At 44.0% G+C, this 16,995-nt stretch overlaps 1 protein-coding gene and 1 non-coding gene across 2 annotated transcripts in view; one reads left to right on the forward strand and one right to left on the reverse strand.

The window, feature by feature from the left end:
• The window catches only part of NOL10 (nucleolar protein 10), a 112,971-nt gene that overhangs the window by 75,733 nt on the left and 20,243 nt on the right, over positions 1–16,995 (reverse strand). Inside the window, exons 8-11 of the mRNA XM_049784517.1 lie at positions 16,902–16,962; positions 14,526–14,611; positions 10,752–10,830; positions 8,044–8,193 (exon numbers count right to left, since the gene is read on the reverse strand). Of these exons, the coding sequence (XP_049640474.1) occupies positions 8,044–8,193; positions 10,752–10,830; positions 14,526–14,611; positions 16,902–16,962 (376 nt within the window). The remainder of the gene's footprint in view (positions 1–8,043; positions 8,194–10,751; positions 10,831–14,525; positions 14,612–16,901; positions 16,963–16,995) is intronic.
• On the forward strand, positions 15,816–15,922 carry LOC126025219 (U6 spliceosomal RNA). The gene has a single exon (XR_007501261.1). It is a non-coding gene; the product is annotated as a U6 spliceosomal RNA (small nuclear RNA).

The following is a 16,995-nucleotide window of genomic DNA, read 5'->3' on the forward strand; positions in this document are numbered from 1 at the left end:
CATTGCTCAGGGGTTACTCCTGGCTGTCTGCTCAGAAATAGCTCCTGGCAGGCATGGGGGACCATATGGGACACCAGGATTCGAACCAACCACCTTTGGTCCTGGATCGGCTGCTTGCAAGGCAAACGCCGCTGTGCTATCTCCCCAGGCCCAAATTTTTTTAAATTAAGGTTTAAAACTGTGGCTAGGGTTTGTAACTCAGTGGAAGAATGATTGTTCAAGACCCAGAGTTTAATATCTGAAATCAAATTAAAGAAAACAAAATAAAGCAATAACTATTGGGTAAAATGATCACCTACAATCAAAGAAAGCAGAAAATCAAAAAAAAGGACTGGGGTCAAGGCTGGGGGTCAGCACAGCAAAGTGAAGACAATCATATATCAAATAGAAGTGTTGATGATTAAATAATGGCTGTAAAATACTTCACAGAACCAGAGACATAGTGCCTAAAATAGGGTGCTTGCCTTGCATATGTGGCCAAGCTGGTTTTGATCCCCAACACCATATATGGTCCCAAGTTCAGCTAGGAGTGACCACTTAGCACAGGGCCAGGAGTGAGCCCTAGCACAACCAAGTGGCCCCCAAATCTATATAAAATTTAAAATAATCTTACAAAAGGAAGTCCTATAAATATATCAAGCATGCATTATTACATTGGCTAACAACATTTCAATTTTACATGTGGGAAGATCAAGCCATCGTATTTTCTTTTAAGGGAGTAAGGGACTAGGGCAACAGCTATGCTTAAGGGTTACTCCTAGCTCTGTGCTCAGGGATTACTCCTCTTGGGGATTGTGGGGTTTATATAGGGTGCTGAGGATCAAATCCAAGTCAGTTACATGCAAAACAAGTGCCTTATTCTCCTAATCCATATATGCTTAAAAATTAAGAGATGTTCAAAAGGAGACAGGAGATAATGGGAATGGAAAAAGACAGTGAAAAACAAACATAGAAAACAAGTCAAGCAAAACCAAGTAATCTGGGTGTTGGGCAAGGAAGTTTTTAGTCATAAGAACATACAATGCTGAAATACCATTATTGTAACAACTAATGCATGATGCTTTCAGAACTGTTGTTGAAAATACCTGCCAGTTCTTGCCTCTATGAACTCATTATTAGAAGCTTTGCTCGCAAAAGTGTGCATGTGTGTTATAGAGGGGTGGGGGTTGATACAAATAAAACACAGGGAATTATTATTTTTAATACTTAGTGAAAACAGCAGCCAGGTCCTAATTCAATACAACAAAATAAGATTCACAGTGACCCCCTTTCCTCTCCAGTTCCCAAATGAAATAGCAAGAGAAAAGGGAGTAAATAAATATAAATCACAACATAGAACAAAAAAAAGGGTAAAGGTGATGCCAGACAGAGTCCAGCAGAGAGTGCCCTTGCCTTGCATGTGGCCTACCCGGACTTGATCCCCAGTAACCCCATAGGGACCCACAAGCACTGCTAGGAATGAATCCTGAGTACAGAGACAGAGTAAGTCCTGAGACACAGCTGAGTGTGATCCAAAATAAAAAATGTGAGCGGTGCCAGATTAGAGAAATTCACATCCTGGAAAACTATCCTGTACTGGGGGGAGTTGCCTAGTTCCACAATGGTAGCAGGCATTACCTTCAGAAGAATGAAAGACAGGTCAAAAGTAACTGCTACTGCCCTGTTTTCCCAAAAATAAGACAGTGTCTATTATTAATTTTTGATTCCAAAGATGTACTAGGTCTTATTTTCAGGGGATGTCTATTTTTGCATGAAGAAGTATATGGTACACATTTATTGTTAAATGAAAATAAAGGGAATTTATTACCTGTATATGATATGGTAGTACAGTAGTTGTCAACACAAACCAGACAACTGTGAGCCAGTTGAGGTGGCCCTAGTAACCAGTTTAAGGTAAATTAATTTTCATTCCAAAACAGAGCCTAGGGGGGCCTTATTTTCAGAGGATGCCTTCTAGTTCACTCAGAAGGAAACCTATAAGTAGGTCTTATTTTCAGAGGATGTCTTATTTTCAGGGAAACATGGTATACCAGTATTCTATATATAAATATATATATATATTTTTTTTTTTAAATAGTGAAGTACGGGGCCAGAGAGATAGGATGGAGGTAAGTTGTTTGCCTTTCATGCAGAAGGTCATTGGTTCGAATTCCGGCATCCCATATGGTCCCCTGAGCCTGCCAGGAGCGATTTCTGAGCATGGAGCCAGGAGTAACCACTGAGTGCTGTCGGGTGTGACCCAACCCCTCCCCCCAAAATATTGAAGTATTAAACAGAAATAATAGCCCTCAAAGTAAATTTGGTGCTAGAGTGATAACACAGAGGGCAGTGCTTTGAACATGGTCAACATAGGTTCGATCCCCTACATCCAAAATGGCTCCTGGAGCCTACCAGGAGTGATCTGAGGGCAGAGCCAGGAGTAACTCAAGTGCTGCAAGGTGTGGCCCAAAACCAAAACAAAAAGATCAAAGAATGGAACTTGGATTGCTGCTGGGGTCGGAGAGATAGCACAGTGGTAGGACATTCGCCTTGACTCCTGCCTGTGCTATCACTCTAGCCCCTTCATACTTCTTTTTTTTTTTTGTTTTTTTGGGTCACACCCAGCAACACTCAGGGGTTCTTCCTGGCTCTGCACTCAGAAATCACTCCTGGCAGGCTTGGGGGACCATATGGGATGCCGGGATTAGACCACCATCTTTCTGCATGCAAGGCAAAAGCCTTACCTCCATGCTATTTCTCTGGCCCCTAGCCCCTTGATACTTCTTGAACACTTCTTGGTACTCATAACCTAAAACAAATGAACAGGGGCCAGAGAGATAGCATGGAGGTAAGGCGTTTGCCTTTCATGCAGAAGGTCATCAGTTCAAATCTGGCTTCCCATATGGTCCCTCGGGCCTGCCAGGAGCAATTTCTGAGCATAGAGCCAGGAGTTTCCCCTGAGCACTGCCGGGTGTAACCCAAAAACCACAAATTAAAAAAAAAGAAAAGAAAAGAAAAAGTAAAACAAATGAACAAACAAACCAACCAAAAAAAACGTGGATTTCTGGAAAAGAACAAAACAAATTCGACCTGAAACCTGGAGATGTTCCCTAGACTTTTCTGATTCAAAGCAATCTCTACAAGCAGTACAGTTAATTCTGGGAAAAGTGAACCGGGTTATTCTTCCAAGAACTGTGCAAGGCTGAAAGCTTCCTCTTCCCTCAAAACTGTTCTGGGAGTTCTACAGGCAGTAGGGCAGAACATGCCCTAAAGGTTCATAGGGAAAAAGAAAATTAAGTGAGGTCAATATTTTAGGAGCTCAAAAGAAATGGGCCAGGTACCCAGGGATTCTAATGAACAGTTCATGCAGAAAAGCGGGGCTCATGCTCAGCCAAGTGTAAGCAAGCTACAAAAATAAGTATCAACAGGGGGCTGGAGTGGTGGCACAGCAGTAGGGCATTTGCCTTGCATGCAACTGACCTAAGAGGGACTACAGCTAGATATCCTGAGGTCCTATATGGTCCCCCAAGCCAGGAGATTTCTGAGTGCATAACCAGGAATAACCGGAGTGTCACTGGGTGTGGCCCAAAAACCAAAAATAAAAAAGTATCAAGAAGTGTTCTGAGGGCCTGAGGTGAGTACTCCTGGTGTTATAATATGTGAGGCACATATTGAGAGTCCCTGACAGACTGGGAGGTATTGGGGATTGAACTCATGCCCCACAGGCCAGGCAGGCATTTCCTTCCTTTAAGCAATCTCCATTCCTCCACAAGCCATTAAGTTTAAAATAACAAATCAGGGGGCCGAAGAGATAGCATGGAGGTAAGGCATTTGCCTTGCATGCAGAAGGATGGTGGTTTGAATCCCAGCATCCCATATGGTCCCCTGACCCTCCAGGAGCAATTTCTGAGCATAGAGCCAGGAGTAACCCCTGAGCGCTACTGGGGGTGACCCAAAACCAAAAACAAAAAACAAAAAAAATTTTTTCAAAGAGGACAAATCAGTAAGCTGTTACTTTTTAAATGACACCTAAAATGAGGAGAGACAAGTATCAAATTTTCTTAAACTATTTTTAAGACCAAGTAGGGGCCAGGGCAGTGGTGCAGCGGTGGGGTTTTGCCTTGCACGCAGCTGACCTAGGACAGAGTTCGATCCCCTGGCATCCCATATGGTCCCCCAAGCCAGGAGCAATTTCCGAGTAAATCCCTGAGCATCACAGGGTATGGTTCAAAAAGCAAAAAAAAAAAAAAAGACGAAGAAGACCAAATAAAAGTATGTGTCCTTTTTACAATCTGAGGTAGAATGCAGATATAAAACTGAGATGCAGGGCCCAGAACAATAGCACAGTGGGTAAGGCATTTGTCTTGTGTGTGGCCAACCCGGGTTCGATCCCCGTCATCTCATATGGTCCCCCAAGCCTGCCAAGAGTAATTTCTAGAGTGCAGAACCAAAGTAACTCCTGAGCATTGTCAGGTGTGACGCACATACACACACATACACACACACACACAAACACACACACACACACACACTGAGATGCATAGTAACTGATATGAAAAGATTAGTTCATAAACACTTTTGAAAGGTTGGAAGAGAATCTCAAGGAAAGGATGCTCAAGATTCTATTTCTCTTCCTCTTTAAATTTTTATTACAGTAATTTAGGAAACATGTTTACAACAGTCCTAACAGTCAAGGGTTTGTTTGTTTTTGGGGTTACTACCGGCTCTGGGCTCAGAAATCACGCCTGGCAGACTCGGGGAACCATATGGGATGCTGGAATCAACCGGAGTCTGTCCAGGGTTGGTCACGTGCAAGGCAAACACCTTACCACTATGCTATTGCTCCAGCTCTGACATTCATGGTTTCCATGGAGAATTACTGTACTGCAATACCACCAAAGTGCCCGCTCCACCCCACCCCTGTCCCTCTGTCACCTCCAGTCAACCTCTCCAAACCCCCCCACACACACACACACCCTTGTTTGATAAACTCAGTTCTGGATCTGAGGCCAAGGCTTTGCCACCATGCAATGTCACCTATTCCTTCATTTTGTTTCTCACTCCACCAGATGAGTGAAATCATCAATATAAGTCCTTCTGCTGACTTACTTAACATGATATATGCCAATCCCATCCAAGCTGCAGTGAGATGAAATTTTTCATTGTGTACTATGTCACAGCTTCTTTATCCATTCATCTGTCATTGGACATATGGGCTGTTCCCATGTCCTGACTATTGTATTAAGTGCTGTAATGAATATAGGTATGTATAGTTGTACATACAGAGTTCACACCATGCTTTAACCAAAACAGAGACTTTGCCCTAGTTTCCTTTTCCCTTCAGCCAACCCATCTGAAATGTAAAAGAGCCACCTAGGCTTGGTAAGCATAAGATAAGTATTTTTGTCTATTAACTACTATCGAGTCTAAACTATAGAGATTTTATAGAGAGGACAGTCCTCAAGGCTGGGAGCCCCCTGACCCCATACTTTTCTCCCTATGGCTCTTGTTTTCTTAAATCTTGCTATGCCCTGATATCTGGCTTCCGGTTTCCTCTTTGATTCTGGAGGCCAGCTCTTGCCAGGTATGGTGTTTGGGGAGGCCCCATGCTGGAGGCCTTCTCCATAGCCTGGCTCCGGAGTGCTGGGAGGCTTGGCAGGCCCCCAGCCATCCCCCTCTTTCTCCCCTGGACTCCAGGCCTTCCCTAGGTGCTGGCCTAGATGGCCAGAAGTGGGTTCAGGTGGACTCTTAGGGGTCCTCAGGCTTCCCCCCATCCTCCGTACTCTACGGGGGAGGTGCATGGGGAGGAGTGTGGGCAGATATCTGGCTTCCAGTTTCCCCTTTGATTCTGGAGGCCAGCTCTTGCCAGGTATGGGGTTTGGGGAGGCCCCATGCTGGAGGCCTTCTCCATAGCCTGGGGAGTGCTGGGAGGCTTGGCAGGCCCCCAACCATCCCCCTTTTTCTCCCCTGGACTCCAGGCCTGCCCTAGGCGCCGGTCCAGTAGACACTATAGGGGTCATCAGGCTTTCCCCCTACCTCTCCCTACACTAATGGGAATGTGCTTTGGGAGGAGGGTGGGCTGTTGCAGCACTGGTTTATGTTGGGACAGTCACTGGAAATTTTTTCTCCTTGGTCTCCATTTCGAAAACCACGCGGGGGCTAGTGCCCCAATGCATACAATATATATTGATATTATATGCATATAGTTTATATATGCATAATATCTATCTTGTATTGTGACCTTGATACTACCCTACAAAGCTCATTTCTAATCTTTTACTGCCTCAGTCCCAACCATTATTTCCCCCCCATTTACCCATGTAGGTGCAGTTCATGACATGAAGCTCACCACATAAGTGATGAGTGCAGTTAGAGAAATAACTACACTGAAAACTATCATAACAATGTGAATGAATGAGGGAAATAGAAAGCCTGTCTCGAGTACAGGTGTGGGTGGGGTGGGGAGGAGGGAGATCTGGGAAATTGGTGGTGGGAATCTTGCACTGGTGAAGGGGGGTGCTCTTTACATGACTGTAATCATACAACTACAATCATATTTGTAATCACGGTGTTTAAATAAAGATAATTAAAAAGAAAAAAAAAAAAAAGAAAAGGGCCCAGAGAGATAGCACAGCGGCGTTTGCCTTGCAAGCAGCCAATCCAGGACCAAAGGTGGTTGGTTCGAATCCCAGTGTCCCATATGGTCCCCCGTGCCTGCCAGGAGCTATTTCTGAGCAGATAGCCAGGAGTAACCTCTGAGCACCACCAGGTGTTGTCCAAAATCAAAAAAAAGAAAAAAGAATAAACTTAAGAATTAAAAAAAAAATCTTGCTATGCCCCTTCTTCAGACCTGTTCACCCAAGGTTGAGTTACAAATGGAGGCCTTATAGGTGTGCATACATTTTTTAGAACAATATTCTTGCATTTTGGGGATAAATGCCAAGAAATGAGATTGTATTTACATGCAAACTCTATTTTTAGTTTTATGTTTTTCATAGACACTGAAACAGAAGAGATTCTTGCCAAGAGTGAAAGAGAAGTCGGTTCCCTGTCCCTGCTAACAGTGGTCTTTGATTAAAAAAACTTACTTTCTGTTTTGGGCCACATCTATAAGTACTCAGGGACTATTCCAGCCCAATATTCAGGGCCTCTGTCTGGAAATGCTCAAGTCTGATGCTGGGAATCACACCATCACACACACACTCAGCAGACTGAGCTATTTCTCCCCGATCAGACCCTCTCTTAGAAAAAGGTTTTTTTTTTTTGTTTTTTTTTTTTGGTTTATGGGCCACACTTTGCAGTACTCAGAGGTTGCTCCTGGCTTATTACTCCTGGCAGGCTCAGGGAACCATACGAAATGCCTGGGATCGAATCCAGGTCGGCTGCATGCAAGCCATGCACTACCTGCTGTACTATTGCTCTTGCCCCAGAAAATTTTGTTTTTGTTTTTGTGAGGCCACACCCAGCAGTGCTGGGGGAGAGGGTTACTCCCGGTTCTGCAGTCAGAAATCGCTCTTGGAGGCTTAAGGGACCATATGGGATGCTGGGGATCAAACCTGGGTCTGTCCCAGGTCAGCCACATGCAAGGTAAACACCCTACTACTGTGCAATAACTATGGCCCCCAGGAGAATTTTGTTGTTGTTGGGTTGGTTTTGTTTTGTTTTTTGGTTTTGTTTTTTTTTTGGTTTTTTTTTTTTTTTTTTGGTTTTTGAGCCACACCTGATGACACTCAGGGTTTACTCCTGGCTATGAGCTCAGAAATTGCTCCTGGCTTGGGGGACCATATGGGACGCAGGGGATCAAACCGAGGTCCATCCTGGATCAGCAGTGTGAAAGGCAAACGCCCTATCACTGTGCTATCACTCCAGCCCCTCAGGAGAATTTAATTAAAAACAAAAAGTTTTGACTACTTTATCTAAATATGAATGTTATCTTAAAATTGACCTCCTATTAAACTTCAGCGAACATTTAGCATCTTTCTTGTGGGCCCATATAACTCAACAAAAGGTAAAAGTAAAGTTGAGGAGATAAAGAAAAAGTTTCAACCACAAAAATATACATACTGAGTGCTTATTCCACATTTTGATAATTCGAGAGTCTGCAGACAAAATCAAATCCAATGAATCCTGAAAATAAATGGACTTAATGGGCAGTCCATACTGGTGATCCTTAACTATCAAAGGTTTATCGGAACGAAGATCATATAATAAAACCTAAGGGGAAAAAAACAGAAAGAGAAAAAATGCCGTAAGTCATTTCTGTTTAAACGAACTCAACATTGTATCTCAAGAAGCTACATTAAGGGCCCGGAGAGATAGCACAGCGGCGTTTGCCTTGCAAGCAGCCAATCCAGGACCAAAGGTGCTTGATTCGAATCCCAGTGTCCCATATGGTCCCCTGTGCCTGCCAGGAGCTATTTCTGAGCAGACAGCCAGGAGTAACCCCTGAGCAACGCCGGGTGTGGCCCAAAAACCAAAAAAAAAAAAAAAAAAAGAAGCTACATTAAGGAGTTAACACAAAGCTGAGATGGCTCAAAGGCCTGGTGTAAATGCTGTGGAATCAAGTGGTACCTAGGGAGTGATCTCTAAGTAATATATGAAGAGTAGTTCCTCAGCACTATTTGGTGTGGCCCCAAAACAAAACAAAAATTCTAAAATAGGTCATAAAGATATTCTAGAAAAATCTTTTCGTGTGTGTGTGTGTGTGTGTGTGTGTGTGTGTGTGTGTGTGCGCGCGTGCGTGCGTGCCACATTTGGCTGTGTTCAGAACTTACTCATGTCTTTGTACTCAATCCTGGAGGTGCTCAGGATGATGTGATTGAGCCAAGGCCAGCTGACTACAAGGCAGCCTTCCCCACTGTATTACCTCTCCAGAATCCAGAAAAATCTTAAGACACTCTAGAGAACATTATTTTATTTAGTCTATACCCAAAGTTGTTTTGAGGCACACAGATTGGGAACTACTTGCTGAGCTATACTTAAAAAAAAAAAATAGACAGACAATCCTTAAGGAATTATTTCATTTAAGACAACACATATTCACTGACTACTCAGCTCTGAGCTGTGATCCACTGACCATTGGCTGCACAGATCCTGGCTAATGGAACAAGGTGAATATAAAGTCTCCAGATCAAATGTACTTTTTCTTTTGGTTTTGGGGCCATATCAGAGGTGTTCAGGAATATCTAAAATTAGGGATGGAAAAATAGCACAGTGGTAGGGCATTATTAGCCTTGCACATGGACTCGGGTTTGATCCCTGGCATGCCATATGCTCCCCTCAGCCTGCCATGAACAATTCTGAGCACAGAGCCAGGAGTAACCCCTGAGCACTGCTGGGTATGGCCCAAAAATTATTAAAAAACAATCAAACAGGGGCCGGAGAGATAGCATGGAGGTAAGGCGTTTGCCTTTCATGCAGGAGGTCATCGGTTCAAATCCCGGCATCCCATATGGTCCCCCGTGCCTGCCAGGAGCAATTTCTGAGCCTGGAGCCAGAAATAACCCCTGAGCGCTGCCAGGTGTGACCCAAAAACCACAAAAAAAAAACAAAAAACAATCAAACAAAAATAAACCAACCCTTTATCAGTATTATCAGTTATGTGAAATTACTACTGGCAGGCTCAGGGGACAATCTGGAATACCAGGGATAAAAACAGGCAAGAGGGGAGCATTGGTAGTGGGAATGTTGCACTGGTGAAGAGGGGTATTCTGTTTATGACTGAAACCCAGCTACAATCATGCTTGTAATCATGGTGCTTAAATAAAGATTTTATATTAAAAAACAACAACAACAGCCACATGAAGGCAAATGCCCTACCCACTATGCTATCATCCTGACCCCGCTCCCTTTTTAAGAGTTTGGGCCACACCCAACTGTGTTCAGGGATCACTCCTGGAAGGTTCAGGGAACCAGATAGGATACCAGGGATCCAAGAACCGACACTGTGTGAAGATAAGCACCCTATCCACTGTACTAATGCTCCAGCCCAAAATGAACACAGTTCTTATCTGCAGAAATTCTCAGACCTTCAATCTACTCAGGCAGTGTGGATCTCTGTAGAAATCTCTCAGAATTCTAAACTTTCTTGCCAAGAGAAATCAAGATCCACGTGCTAGAAAAAAAATCACTCAAAATCAATATTGTTGGCTTTTTTTTTTCTTTTTCTCTTTTTTTTTTTGTTTTTTTTTTTTTGTTTGTTTTTTTGGGCCGCACCGGTAACACTCAGGGTTTACTCCTGGCTATGCGCTCAGAAGTCGCTCCTGGCTTGTGGGACCATATGGGATGCTGGGGATCAAACCCAGGTCTGTCCTAGATCAGTGGCATGCAAGGCAAATGCCCTACCACTGCACTGCGATAACTCCAGCTCCACAAAATCAGTGTTTCTAACCTGAGCACTACATGGCCCACTTAGGTCTCCTGGAAATTTTAAGTGAAAAATCACGTGATTCAGAGACCAAAAGGTAGGACTGGGGAGGGGGGATGGAGGTGGACACGGGAAGGAAACATGAAGGGGCCAATATTTGGAACACATCTGAGGAGCCCTGAAACACAGTCAGGAATTGGGACTGATTTCGAGCCAGCATCAGGCCAAGAAACAGAAGGTCTGCTGTACTGGGAGAATATGTATCTGGAGCCCACAGCTCTCTGGTACATAACAATACCTTGTTTTCTCTTACCATGGTGAGCAGATAAAGGAATGTTTCCCATGATGCCTACAAGTGTCTGAAATCCTGACTTCAGTACATGATCTAAAAGCAAAACACACTTACCTGCCCCGTAGATGTTCCAACCGCCATGGTCAAGGCACCATTAAATTTCAGAGCAGAAATCGTTGGTAAACTGTTAATCCTGAATGACAAATAAATTGGCTATGATTCATATATGTATGGCCAAACCTCCTTCTTGTAACAAATTCACCAATAATCTTACTTTTATTCTTTTGTCTTTTGTTTGTTTGTTTGTTTAGGGGTCACACCAGGCGGCCCTCCGGGGTTCCTTCTGGTTCTGCACTCAGAAGTTGCTCCTGGCATGCTCAGGGGACCATAGGGGACATCGGGATTCGAACCGCAGTCTGTTTGGGTCAACCATGTACAGGGCAGGAGCCTTACCCTTCCAGGGGTCTCAAACTCAATTTACCTGCGGACCGCAGGAAGCAAAGTCGGGGTGATCCTTGAGTGCAAAGTCAGTAGTAAGCAAGCCTTGAACATTGGGGGTGTGAACCAAACAACTAAAACAAAACTAAACAAAAATAGATTCCTCTAGGGCAGGGCCACCAAAATGTTGTATGGAGGGCCCATTGCGGCCCGTGGGCCGCGAGTTTGAGACCCCTGCAAGTTAGACCATTACACTCTGTAATAATCTTACTTTTTTTAATAGGAAAAGTCTTATGTGTCCCTTCATGTCTGAAACTCATGAAAAGAAAAAATGATTTATGGGGCCGGAGAGATAGCACAGTGGCTATCTGCCTTGCAAACAGCTGACCCAGGACCTAAGGTGCTTGATTCGAATCCCAGTGTCCCATATGGTCCCCCATGCCTGCAGGAGCTATTTCTGAGCAGATAGCCAGGAATAACCCCTGAGCACCGCTGGGTGTGGCCCAAAAAACAAACAAACAAGCAAACAAAAAATAATTTGTAATGTATATGTGCACAAATGTAATTGATGCTTAAAGATCCATAGGTTACAAAAAATATTTCCAAAATATTTCTATTTTAAAGCTAAATGAAGAGTTTCTGAAAATTTAAAATAGATTGAAAAGGATGACAGTGGGGCCGGAGAGATAGCATGGAGGTAAAGCATTTGCCTTACATGCAAACGGTCAGTGGTTCAAATCCCGGCATCCCATATGGTCCCCTGAGCCTGCCAGGAGCAATTTCTGAGCATAGAGCCAGGAGTAACTCCTGAGCGCTGCCAGGGGTGACCCAAAAACCAAAAAAAAAAAAAAAAAAAAAAAAAAGAAAGAAAGAAAGAAAAGGATGACAGTATCTTTTATTTTAATTAAGGCAGAATAAAGGCATTTATAAAAACACCATCCTCTTGACTTTAGAAAAAACAATGAGGGGGCCAGAGTATAACAGACGGTAGGGCATTTGCCTTGGAAAGGACAATCCAGAAATGACCCTGGTTCGATCCCTGGCATCTCATATGGTCCCCACCAGCCCAGCCAGGAGTGATTTCTGAACGCAGAGCCAGGAGTAACCTAAGTGCCACAGGGTGTGGCCCAAAAACCAAAACAAAACAAAAAGAAAAAAAGAGGAAAAATAATGATCGTAGTTTTAAGCATGGCTATGTCATTTGTTTTCAAACATGCTGAATTACAATAAAAACTGAAACTCAGGCCAGGACCAGGGATGAGTTCAGGGGGCGAGTGCCTGCTATGTGTGAGACACATGGATTCAATACCCAGGATTACAAAGCAAACAAATTCAAGTCAGGACTGAGAACATTTAAAAGGAAAAAGGGCGGGGCCGGCGAGGTGGCACTAGAGGTAAGGTGTCTGCCTTGCAAGCGCTAGCCAAGGAAGGACCGAGGTTCGATCCCCCAGCGTCCCATATGGTCCCCCCAAGCCAGGGGCAATTTCTGAGCACTTAGCCAGGAGTAACCCCTGAGCATCAAACGGGTGTGGACCCTAAAACCAAAAACAAAAAAGGAAAAAAGGGCAAAATGAAAGTACTTATGGCCATAAAGCTACAGTAAATTCCTCACTCTGCACCCAAGTATGGCAGAATAAAAAGCAGTGCTTCATGGTGGAGAACTAGAGAACTTGATCAGAAGTGGGTAGCCATCCGGCTGCAGGACTTTCTACTTTCTACTCCACTCTGGCCCAGGACCACAGATCCATGGAGCCAATGAGGAGCATCCAAAAGGATCTCACATCCCCAGAGTCTCAGAGTGGATATACGTTCAAGCCTCAAGGTCCTGGAGGTCTCATAACCAAACCATTATCAATCATTTCTAATACAAGCCTGTTTCAAAGTTGCACTCCAAAATTAATGCAAGCATTATTTTTTTAGTGCAGAGACACATTAATTTTCACTTAAGCTTTATTTTATTCATTTTAGGCCTTGGGACCACAATGAAAGCGGTCTGGGCTTACTCTCGGGTCTATGCCTAGAGGACTCCTGGCTGTATATGCCCATGTGCTATATGCCTATGTGGTGCTGGGAATTGAACCAGACTCAGCTGTGTGCACAGCAAATACCTTCACCCTTACGGTCTCTCTCTCTCCAGCCCCTCAATCTTTTAAAAATAAAAATTAAGATGGTGTGCTTCTTATTTGATTCAAGTGTTTTCATTCTGCAGTATGAATTTTCTATTTACGTTTAATGCAGAAACTGGTAATAAGAACTGTTAGAATCGGGGCCGGGAAGGTGGCGCTGGAGATAAGGTGTCTGCCTTGTAAGCGCTACCAAGGAACAGACCGCGGTTCGATCCCCCAGCGTCCCATATGGTCCCCCCCAAGCCAGGGGCAATTTCTGAGCACATAGCCAGGAGTAACCCCTGAGCGTCAAACGGGTGTGGCCCAAAAACCAAAAAAAAAAAAAAAAAAAAAGAACTGTTAGAATCTAACATTTGGTTTAGAAATTAACTGTAAATTAGCTTTGCTGTGAACCTAAGTAATGTTATAACAGGTTCAAGCTTTAAACTACAAAGACGAGGCCCAGAGAGCAGCCAGTTCCTAGAACCAGACCTTATGGGGTTATTCCAAGACTGGCCTCCTGGTCAAATATCAGAGGCTAAATAGCAATGGCCAGATGACACCGACACCCTGGGTCTGACACCACACCCTGGATCTGGAAATGCCTGATCACCCTTCACTGAGCTTATAGCCCACCATAACCATTTGTCTGATGTGACATTTGAACTACAACCAATGCTAGCTGTCTGGCTGATGTACCCTCATACTAAGGACCAATAAATTTAAAAACCCACTACCTGGAGGCAGGCATCTCCTAGACTGAGCCCTATGTACCCTTTAAATTTGGCCTATGAGCCATTCCTGGGGTCCTCATTTCTTAGATGTTGAACCCCAGCATGCTGGAATAAACTCCCATGCATTTACAGTATTGCCTGTCTCCCTGGTGGTCTTTTGACCAGTGGATGCTGAGTTTGGGACTTAACAGAGCAAATATCAAAAATCACATGCTCCCTGGCACTTCAAATCAAAATAAAAGCACCTCATTTTGAGAGTTAAGTAGAGTTCATCAGTTAATGCCAGGGACATTCCTGAGTCTGTCACCAGATCCCACAGACCCGGAAATATACATTCCAGCAGCGTATTTCTGACAACAAAATTCTATAGCAACCAAGCAAACATGGAAATTCTCTGGAGCACTCCGCCAAGGAATTCTGTATCATCTTAGCAGTTAGTAAACTATATTCATAGGAAAGGATTTTTATGCCAAATAAATACAAAAAAAATCATAATCTTATACAAAAATAAGAGTTTCGTCCTGTTAGTAATTCAGTTAACCTGGTATGGATACGTACACTTAAAATTGAGAACTGACCAATACTTAAACTGCAAATTAATTTCGACTTACTCTGAATCCGCTGTGACACTACTCAAAGCACAATCTAACAGGCCCACTCTGCCTCGCGTTCTTGGGTCCCAGCATTCCACTCGGCCCTAAACAGCAACAAAAATCAGCAATCTTCAGTCACAGCTGCCACTAGAAAAAATTTAGACAAATATCCACCCTACTAGCCCTTTAGAAGGTCTTCAGTGGTCCTCAAACTATGGCCCGCGGGCCACATACTGTATTTGTATCTGTTTTGTTTCTTCAATGCAAAATAAGATATATGCAGTGTGCGTAAGAATTCGTTCATAAGTTTTGTTTTTACTATAGTCAGGCCCTCCAATGGTCTGAGGGACAGTGAACTGGCCCCCTGTTTAAAAAGTTTGAGGACCAGGGGCCGGGCGGTGGCGCTAAAGGTAAGGTGCCTGCCTTGCCTGCGCTAGCCTTGGACGGACCGCGGTTCGATCCCCCGGTGTCCCATATGGTCCCCCAAGCCAGGAGCAACTTCTGAGCACATAGCCAGGAGTAACCCCTGAGCGTTACTGGGTGTGGCCCAAAAACCAAAAAAAAAAAAAAAAAAAAAAAAAAAGTTTGAGGACCCCTGATTATTAACAAGTATAATTCAATAGAGATTCAAGTTTATTATTTTTTTAACCTTATAGATTATTTTACTCTGGCAATGCTTTAATGTCTTTCACGTAGGTGTCCACATAGGTTCCTTCATAGGGTTCTTGCCTGCATCTTTATCATGTCAGCTCAGTAAAGATGGACTCTATTGCCAATGAAGAACTAGCCTTGCGGGAAGGCAGTTCATCACAAGACCAAGAAGCAGCCATGTTGAACACAAGGGCACAGACCTCTGGCCGAGAATGGGAGGGACTGCTGCAGGAGCCCCCACAACAAGCCATGACCTGTGTGGCACTCGGCATTTACACCATGTGTTTGGAGTCCGATGACAAAGCCACCACACATGTACGTCCCTGGGTTATACAGGATAATGTATAGCAAGGGAAAGCAGTCTCTTTGTACAACACACAACTGACACTGCACATGAGACTCAGAGCCATTCAGAGCCATGACTTCCCTTCACTAACACCTTAACTCAGACTTAGCTTCTTCTACTGTGGGTCGAGCTGAAGTGCTAGGACAGGGGATAAGGCACCTATGTTACATGTGGTTGACCCTGTCTCAATCCCTGGAATCCCTGATGGTTCTCTCAGTACCGCTAGGAGTGATCCTTGAGCACAGAGCTAGGAGTAAGCCCTAAGCGCTGCCAGATGTGATTCCAAAACAAAATTTAAATCGTTGATCACAGTGCTTGTTTTGGCAGCATATATACCAAAATTGGAATGATACAAAGAAGATTAGAATGGCCCTTGCACAAGGATGACACGCAAATTTGTGAAGCATTCCATAAACTGTTGATCACAAATAAACTAAATGAAGGGACTGCCAAAAAAACATGGCAACCGTAAAAAGTTTCTGAGGGAGCAACAGCCAAAAATGAATTTAAAATCAATGACATTAAGGAATCCTAAGGTATTTCTGGCAGTGCTGGCTGGTGTTGCATTTCTTAGGAGAAATGGGTTCTTGAGTGGTAAAATGCAAACCAACTTGTTTAGAAATGCTCTTCATTATCAGATATAATCTTCTGTTTGCTTGTTTTGGAGAACATCTGCTTCAGTAATGGCATTGATCCTGGCAATGAACAGGAAACCACACTGCATTGGGTATATTTAGGGCTCCTGTATGTAAAACATACAAGTCAACCCTTGGAGTCATCTCCCAGACCCAAAACACACAGCTAAAATATCGTCAACAGGGGCTGAAGAGATAGTACTGCAGGGAGGGTGTTTGTACCTTGTACATGGTTGACCCAGGTTCAATCCCAGCATTCCATCTGGGTCGCCAAGCACTGCCAGAGGTGCAGGAGCCACCTCTGGAGTAACTCCTTAGCTCAGAGACAGGAGTTAGGCCTGAGCACCGCCAGATGTGACCCAAAAGGGACTGGAACTAAATGCCTTGCACACAGCCCACCCATGGCTGACCCAGTACTATTCTAGTTTGATTCACGGCATCCCTTATGGTCCGAGCATGCCAGGAGTAACTCCTGAGTACTGCTGGGTGTAGCCCAAAAACCAAAATAAATAAATAAATAAATAAAATAAAGTATCATATGGGGCCGGGCGGTGGCGCTAGGGGTAAGGTGCCTGCCTTGCCTGCGCTAGCCTAGGACGGACCGCGGTTCGATCCCCCAGCTCCCCCGGCGTCCCATATGGTCCCCCAAGAAGCCAGGAGCAACTTCTGAGCTCATAGCCAGGAATAACCCCTGAGCGTCACAGGGTGTGGCCCAAAAACCAAAAAAAAAAAAAAAATAAAGTATCATAAACATAAATTTACCTCAATTGTTCCTGTGGCAAACAACCCATGTGCTGAATTTATGTCACACACATTATTCTCCCTAAAAGTAAAGTGGAAACAGCAGTATTAGTTA

The sequence above is a fragment of the Suncus etruscus genome, chromosome 12, assembly GCF_024139225.1.
Source record: "Suncus etruscus isolate mSunEtr1 chromosome 12, mSunEtr1.pri.cur, whole genome shotgun sequence".
NCBI lineage: Eukaryota > Metazoa > Chordata > Mammalia > Eulipotyphla > Soricidae > Suncus > Suncus etruscus.